This window comes from Rhinatrema bivittatum, chromosome 1 (assembly GCF_901001135.1).
Source record: "Rhinatrema bivittatum chromosome 1, aRhiBiv1.1, whole genome shotgun sequence".
NCBI lineage: Eukaryota > Metazoa > Chordata > Amphibia > Gymnophiona > Rhinatrematidae > Rhinatrema > Rhinatrema bivittatum.
Window position 1 is genome coordinate 342,065,483 of NC_042615.1, and position 8,578 is coordinate 342,074,060.

General features: G+C 46.0%; 1 protein-coding gene across 2 annotated transcripts; it reads right to left on the bottom strand.

Annotated features, from left to right (window-relative positions):
• Positions 1 to 587: 587 nt before the first annotated feature.
• On the bottom strand, positions 588 to 3,542 carry LOC115090258 (t-SNARE domain-containing protein 1-like). Of its 2 annotated transcripts, XR_003856356.1 has the most exons (3): positions 3,067 to 3,542; positions 2,904 to 2,954; positions 588 to 2,396 (listed from the first exon to the last, which is right to left on the bottom strand). XR_003856356.1 is itself a non-coding variant. In XM_029599138.1 (2 exons), the coding sequence occupies exons 1-2, from the start codon at positions 3,536 to 3,538 to the stop codon at positions 2,272 to 2,274; spliced, it is 597 nt and encodes a 198-aa protein (XP_029454998.1). In that variant the 5' UTR covers positions 3,539 to 3,542; the 3' UTR covers positions 588 to 2,271. The 2 variants fall into 2 exon arrangements, 1 of the variants encoding a protein (XP_029454998.1); XM_029599138.1 differs by lacking the exon at positions 2,904 to 2,954.
• Between the last annotated feature and the right edge of the window lie 5,036 nt (positions 3,543 to 8,578).

Below are 8,578 nucleotides of genomic sequence, written 5' to 3' on the forward strand. Positions count from 1 at the left end.
CTTGGTGAGGCTCAGTTAAAGTTCTAGAAATTTTATTATGTGCTGGGCTCCATTGGATGATGTCATCCATGTGTGAGGACTGCCATCCTGCTTGTCCTCAGAGAACCACTGGACCAGAGGGCCTCCACTTGAAGCCTAGTTAGTAAGGGATAGCTCTGTTTATCTATCTCATCTGTTTCCTAGTCTCTCTAATTTCTATCTTGAAGCAAAGTCTATAACCCAACCCTGAGCGCTGACATTAAGGGCACATGTCAGGCCATGTACAAGCACACTTGAGCAGTAATTTATGGATCCACCTGGACAGTCTGATGTTCAGGATATCCACAATGAACATGCATAAGACAGATTTGTATGATTTGCCTCCATTGTATGCAAATGATATTCATTATGGATATCTACAATCCAGCCTGGCCGTATGGGTCCCAATGACCAGGCTAAGAACAATTGCATTAGAGTACTCCTACAAGATAAGCTATATTCAATCCTACTTTATACTTCTAGTATCTTCTATAACAGTTTTACACTAATACAAACTTCAGAATTGTGACTGCACACCAATGTATCTACTGCTGCACTCTCTCAGGTAACACTGACACTGTTCTGTAAAAATCTACATTAAACATTTATATTTTATTTCCATTACAAGATGTTTTCATATTCTCACCCACAAATTAGTTGCAACTAATCTGTCGTATATAATATCTACACATTATCATGTCAACAAGCACCACTGCACCACATAATACAGAATCCTACAGTTCACTCTGCTGTTTCTTTTCATATTAGCATGAGGTACTCACACTGATGTGTAAGGAGAAATTTAGTCTTACCGATAAATTCCTTTCCTTGAATCCTGCTACATCAGTCCAGATGCATGAGATAACGGTCACATCTTTTTTTCTGTCATCACCGCTAGTACTTATATGGTGATGCTCCAGCAAAAGGCTAGTATTCTTAGGTCAAAGCAATAAGAAATTTGAAAAAATTTATATTCTGCCTTTCTCAAAAACAATTGGCCAAAGAGGATTACAATAAAACAAACACAGTTTTAAAATATTTAATAGAAAACACTTACATAAAACAGAGGCACTGATATTCAGTGCTAATTAGTCAGCTAAGTAGTGACTTACTGGCTAAGTAGCGGCAGCTGAATATCTGGCAGCGATCAGTGGTAGCTACTTTGCTGGTAAGTACTTATCTGACTAACGGGCCGATACAGTAAAGCGTGGCCGCGGTTGTGCGGGTTTTAACCAGCTTTAGACACACGTTTTGAGCGAGTAAGACGGACATGTGATTCAGTATCGGCTTTTACGTGTCCTTAGTGCGTGCCGAAAAAGACGCGTATCCATTTGCGCCCGCCGCATGAATATGGTATGATAATGATCAGATTAGCTATTCCCCCCGATACAGTAACGCGTGCCCAAATTATCGTGTCTTTAACCAGCATATTTACCGCGTCTTTAACCTCTATATTACCGCTTATCCTGACCCTGGCGTTAGTGTGGTGTTCAGTCAGCTTCGGACCGGACAGCGTCATGGACAACATGTATATATTGGCTTTGGCGATCTTTTTCATTCAGTTGAGAAGGAGAATAAGAAATGTTCAGCAAGCGAATTCTAGAAGGCTGACTGGAGAGGCCAACAGGAGAACCCAGCCAACAGGAGAACCCGACAGCAAGACCAGAGGAGGTATGTGTTCAACCGTACCATCCATCTCTGGACGTCTCTGAGGCTCCGGGGGTCCAGCAGAGACATGGACGCCTCTACGAACGCCGGAGAGATGGAAGCCGCGCCAGGCCTTCCTCCGGCATCTACTAGGCGTTCTGAGACTCCGGTGGTCCAATGGAGACATGGACGCCTCTATGGATGCTGGAGAGATGGAAGCCGCGCCAGGCCTTCCTCCAGCGTCTACTAGGCGCCCTGAGGCTCCGGGGGTCCATGGACGCCTATACGGACTCCTTCCTCCGGCGTCTAGAATTAGGCATCCCTGAGGCTACTGACTGTAGTAAAAGCTTAGATAAGATCGCATAGCTCATTTAAGAATACAAACTTTAGTAAAACTATGTACACCTGAGAATCCACAGTGTTGCATATCCATGTATGTACTGTTAAACTATTTATATGTCCTGCTAGTTTCCAGTACTGGTGGAGCATCAGCCTGTAGCAGAGATGGTTGCGACTCTACAAATGGTTCCAGGGCTGCTGAATCCCCATGTGCCAGGGGTACCGATGCCTCATGTGGTTGGCTGACAGAAGACACATCAAACAGGTTCAGTGTAACCACTTCCTCTGTGGACATGTGTTGGCTGGGGAGTCAGCGTTGGACATGGGGAACATAAATTCATCTGGCGTGGGAATGGATTCTTCGCTGGTTACGTCACCATCGTCCACTCTATCTGTGGATAAAAATAGAGAAAGAGGTTGCAGTTATAGTTTGTAGCCTGCTGTTCTAACCATTAGGCTACTCATCAACTCCAGGTGTTCTTATCACAAGCCACCTTGAAATTTCATAATCTTTTTTTGTAACATATCCTGAAAGTTGGCCTAATGGTTTTAAGGTGCAAGAGTTCAATTTCTATGTGTTTATGGTCAAAGAACAGTTGATGGGAGAATCGCCAAGGAGAGAAGAAGCTATTCCAGAAGCAGGAAATAATTATTCAATAACCTCTGAAGAGTGCATAGGACGTTATAGCAGTACAGTTGTCATACTCTAAACAAGTGGCTCATGGATGCATGTGTTAAGTCTAGCCAAATTTTCAATCCGGAGAACAAAATATATATATTTATATATCATTATATATTTCTTTATATTTATGAATTTAACAAATCGAACAAGAATTCTTGTAACAGAAAAAGTAAAGAGAGATGTGCCATATTGTCAACATTTATTAGGATAGTATTACCATAAGGAGGATGACGGTAGGGTAATCATTCCCACACATCTCTAAAGAACTCTAGGAAAAAAGTGGAAATCAAGAAAAGAAAAAGAGCGATCAAACATCAGTTAACCCCTCATGAGCCATAAAGTTTACATGCAATGCTAACAAGATATATGTAAATGCATACCTTCACTTGCTGCTGTGTCAGCGCCGAACTGGGTCTGCACACCTACCACGACCTCCGGCCTCACAGTTCGGAGAACCAGCTCCTCCATTGGTGTCAGCACTATATGACACGGTGGCCCTCCACTGGTCCTCTTTGCCGATGCGTCAATTTTTGAGGCCTTCTCTTTCACCTCTTTTCTGGTGTCGCGCCACCAGTGCTGTACCTGTTTAACATCCCTGGGTGTGACCGAAAGGGAGCTCACATCCTGTGCGATCTTTTCCCAAATCCTTTTCTTCGTGGAGCACAAAACCTTGGACTGGAATAGAACTTTATATTTTTCACAGACAGCACGGCACAATAACTCCTTTTCTTCATCCGTGAAGCGAGCGTTACGGGTTCGCTTTTTGGATGGCTGGCTAGAAGTAGTGCCTTCCTGTTGTTCATGATCAATGGAATACTCCTCGACCTCAGCAATTGTATGTTTTCCCGGCATATTAATACCTGAATGGAAAAAAAAAAAAAAAGGAATGGTGATTAATGAATGGGGAGACAGCATGACGGAAATTGACAAAAGCTGTATAAATGAAATATAGTGACCCAGAAACTAGAGAGGCCCAAGGACAGCATCAAGCAAGAGCCTGAAGTGCCTTCCAGTAGTGGTTGCCGATCTCCGGACTCCACCTCTACCTGTGCAATGCAATGTTTTCCTCGCATCATTGTCTGAATCGAAGAAAATAACAAGGAGGAAAGGGTTTAATGACTAATGAAAATTAACAAAAGGATGACCACAAAGGAACAGGGGCACATGGAGAGCATACAGCGAAGAGTCAAAACCCTGAAAGAAGAGGGGCACATATACAGCAAACAGTCACAGTGAAAATCATGAACATCAAAAACAGAATTACCCGGAAAGAAGAGGGGCAACATATATTGAAATCAGGAAAATGAAAAACAGACCTGCCACCGTGGATGTCCAGGCCATGGAGAGTGGCGAGAAAGAGGCGGGAACATCCATGTTCGCCGGCCACGTAACCTTCCAATGTCCGTGGCCTGCGGCGGAGGGGCCGCTGCCTTGAGCGCCTGAAAAGTTTGTAGCAGTAGGGACATGGGGGAACCAAAGGCAGCGGGGCCTCCGATCATGGACGTCCGGAAAGAGGCAGGAACGTCCATGAACGGAAGCCCCGACCTTCACAGACGCCCAGACGTCCTTGCACATCCTTGAGCGCCCGGACGTGGAAGGTGGGGGGGGGGGGGGGTGTCTCCGATCAAGGACATTCGGATGCTCAGGGCAGCGGCCCCGGTGTCCATGCGGGGTCTGTAGAAAAGAACTATCCACTTACCTGCTGAAATGACATTTGAAATGACAGGTATGGCGCCAGCGCACCCTGGATACTGTATAGGCGCTGTATACTGCTCTATACAGTAAAATGGACTGCGAATGCCTACTGCTTCATAGGCGTGCTTTTGGCGCTCCTTTGGCGCCGCTTAGATTTAAGTCTAATTTGAATACTGAATCGAGCGGATTGCGAACCAAAATGTGCACGCATCAAACGCACAGGCGCCCGGCACTGCCACACTTTTTTTTACGCGTCGGTACTGTATTGGCCCATAAGTAGGTAGCCGAAAGGAAAACTGGTTCTCAACTGCTAATTTTCGTTCTTGTAGTACCACAGATCAGTCCAGACTCCTGGGATTTGTATCCCTGCCAGCAGATGAAAACAGATAAACTTTTACTGACACTGCAAGTCCTTCAGTATTGAACTGTATCCAAGCCAAGATGTAAAACATACAAAATTTAACAGCCCACCCCTCCCCAACGAACAGGAGGATGGTGACACTACAACATACTGGAAAAAGGTATAGAGAAGGGCGACCAAAAAAAGGTACAGAGAAGAGCGACCAAAATGATAAAGGGGATGAAACAGCTCCCCTATGAGGAAAGACTAAAGAGGTTACGACTGTTCAGCTTGGAGAAGAGATGACTGAGAGGGGATGCGATAGAGGTGTTTAAAATCATGAGAGGTCTGGAACAGGTAAATGTGAATCAGTTATTTACTCTTTTGGATAATAGAAGGACTAGGGGGCACTCCATGAAGTTAGCATGTAGCACATTTAAAACTAATCGGAGAAAGTTCTTTTTCACTCAACGCACAATTAAATTCTGGAATTTGTTGCCATTATTACATAATGCAGTCTCCATTCAAAAATGAGTCACCCTTAAATGTTGATTGACTCCTTTGAGATCCAGGATGGGTTGAAAACACCCTTCCTTCTTGGGTACAAAAAATAGATGGAATAGCAGCCTGTATTTTCCTTCAATAGCCTCCATAAGGTAGTCTCCACTGCCACCCTGTTCTGAGGGAGTGGCATGGAGAAATCATAAAGGCATCCAGAGGAATGCGAAGTAATTCAAGAGCCTAGCTGTCCCGTATCTTTTCCAGGACCCATTGGTCTGACATGATCTGGGACCCACCTCTGATAAAAGTGAGATAGGCACCTGCATATTTCCTGCACCAGCAGGTGAGTCTGCGAACTTTCATTTAGACCACTGAGAGGCTCTACTCCTGGAGTCTACATCCTTCTGAGGCCTTCTGGGGCAAAAGGACAGATACCCACCAAAGGGACAAGGTCTCTGAGAAGACGCACCCCTCCCCCCCAATAAGGATGAAATCGCCTGTAGTCTCGAGAGTGGCCACTTGCCCAAAAAGAACATGAAGCCAGCTTCTTATCCTCCAGCAAACTAGGAACCTGGGCTTCCCCCCATCTATTTGCCATCTTCTCCAACTCACTGCCAAACAAAAGAGAATACTTGAAGGGCAATCTAGTGAGACTGGACTTAGAAATATTGTCTGTCAACCAAATTTGCAGCCACAGCTGAAGTCTAACCGCTATCACGGAAGCAACACCTCTGTCGGTGGTGCGTACAAGGTCACAGTCCACATCAGCTAAGGCGGCTCCCAGTTCCATTACTGCTCTGCTATTCATAGAAACACAGAAACATAGAAATGACGGCAGAAGAAGACCAAACGGCCCATCCAGTCTGCCCAGCAAGCTTCACACATTTTTTTTTCTCATACTTATCTGTTTCTCTTAGCTCTTTGGTTCTATTTCCCTTCCACCCCACCACTGATGTAGAGAGCAGTGATGGAGCTGCATCCAAGTGAAATATCAAGCTTGATTAGTTAGGGGTAGTAACCGCCGCAATAAGCAAGCTACACCCATGCTTATTTGTTTTACCCAGACTATGTTATTCAGCCCTTATTTTTCTTCCCCCCTGCCGTTGAAGCAGAGAGCTATGCTGGATATGCGTGAAGTATCAGTTTTTCTTCTCTCCTGCCGTTGAAGCAAAGAGCTATGCTGGATATGCGTGAAGTATCAGTTTTTCTTCTCCCCTGCCGTTGAAGCAGAGAGCTGTGCTGGACATGCGTGAAGTATCAGTTTTTCTTCTCCTCTGCCGTTGAAGCAGAGAGCTGTGCTGGACATGCGTGAAGTATCAGTTTTTCTTCTCCCCTGCCGTTGAAGCAGAGAGCTGTGCTGGATATGCGTGAAGTATCAGTTTTTCTTCTCCCCTGCCATTGAAGCAGAGAGCTGTGCTGGACATGCGTGAAGTATCAGTTTTTCTTCTCCCCTGCCGTTGAAGCAGAGAGCTGTGCTGGTTATGCGTGAAGTATCAGTTTATTCGAATCCACTCCCTAGGAATCCTGAGAGAGAGACAGACTAGCTCGAGCCATTAGGGAACAACAAGAAGCAATTTGCAAATTGATCGCCATGGCCTCAAAGGCTCAGTAACAGAATAAATCAGTGCATCCACCTTTGGGAAACACAACTGCTCTCTTGCCTTTGAATTCAAGGGATACAAATCCGCCAAGGTGTGCTCCCCTTTCAAGCTTGCCTCTGGCATATCCATTCAAGGTCGATCAATTCTTGAATCGCATTCAGGAAGGAAAAGAAACATGACACTTTGCATAGGGTGACCAATATTGAGTCCTTCTGCTATGCATTCATAGAGTCACTCCCGGCCACCCCAAGAGTCTTCAGAGTCTGAGATAACAGACCCGGCAACTTATCTCTATGAAAGAAACAGAGCAGGGTTCTATATGGCTCTAAATCCGGGGGAATTTCCCCTTCCTCAAGTGCTGAGAAATCAAAATAGTCGTCAGTGTTATCCTGATCCACATCCTCCTGAACACCATCAGGGACTGCTGTACCGCGGAGTTTGATTGCAGTGGCGGACAAGTGGAGACCCTGATTTAGGAGGCATTACTGTCTCTGAACAGAGCCCCTGTAGAAAAGTCTATAGTCCCTAGAAAAATTCCACCCAGAAAAAGGAGGTTGGGTCCACACCAAACACCCAAACCTGATGTCTTGTGAGCGAGTATCTCCTGAAGACGTCTCTGCCATTGGATCAACGGAAGAAGGGGACATCCTTGTTGTGTCGCCTACAGTCCCACTCCCCTCTGACCGAGGGGATGGAACAGCGTCGGCAAAATCACTAGCGAGCAAGTCACCTCAAGCATCCAGGCAGCACTGACACAGACTCACAGAAAGCCTTGGCTATATCGCCCTTATACAGCAAGCAGCACAAATTGCTAAGCCCTTAGACTTCTTTGACACCGGCCCCATATCTTAATAAGATATGTGCTCAAGAATACACTCAGCTATGCGCAGAATATCTGCGCAGAAAACATGCTCAGCTACACACACAATACGCGCAAAAAGTACTCAGCTACGCGCTCAAAATGCGCACATCGGCAGACCACAGAATTACGTGCACAAACGGAGGCCACAGCTTTGTGTGTACAATTTGGCTCTCATGAGCACACTGATTTCACCACACCGCCGTGTGGCGAGAAGGCACACACAAAAGCGTGCAAAGGTGCCACCGTGGCCTACCTCGTGGCCAGAGATACAAAACCTGGGAGCGGGTCCTAGCCAGAGGCTGCTCAACCCTCCAAGCCTGCGCTGCCTCCACACTTCACTAAACTCTCCAGAGACATGAGCGGGAAGAAGCCAAACACCCACGCTGAGAAAGGAAGACACACACCCCCCCCCCCCCCATAAGAAAGAAAAGGGGAAAAGAAAACCTCCCTAACCGTTCAACTTTGTTTGTTTTTTGTTTTTTTTACCTGAGTTCAGCCCTCCCTGGCTAAAAGCAAGAATGGGTCTCTGGCTATGGGGGAAGAGAGTGAAAGCCTTCACCGCTGAGCCTCTTTCGGCCTGCAACCACTTTTTTTTTTTTGTATGTCCATGCCTGAAAAAGGCTATCGGACACAAGGCACTCAACTGAAAGAGGGACCCACCGGTATCACCTCAGGAGGCCAGCAGTGCTATCCAGCTTCCCATTTTCTTTTTTACTACAAGCAATCCCCAGTAGGGAAATGTATGTCCATCATCTGCTGGAGTCAGAAAATACTGGCGGGCTGATGTCGGGGCAGGGCTATATATCCGTAACGTCAGTTTTTACTCCATCTCCTGGTAGAAGTGCATAACCCACTTGTGGGGCTTGGCCTGCCTGAGAATAGAGGAATCTGGC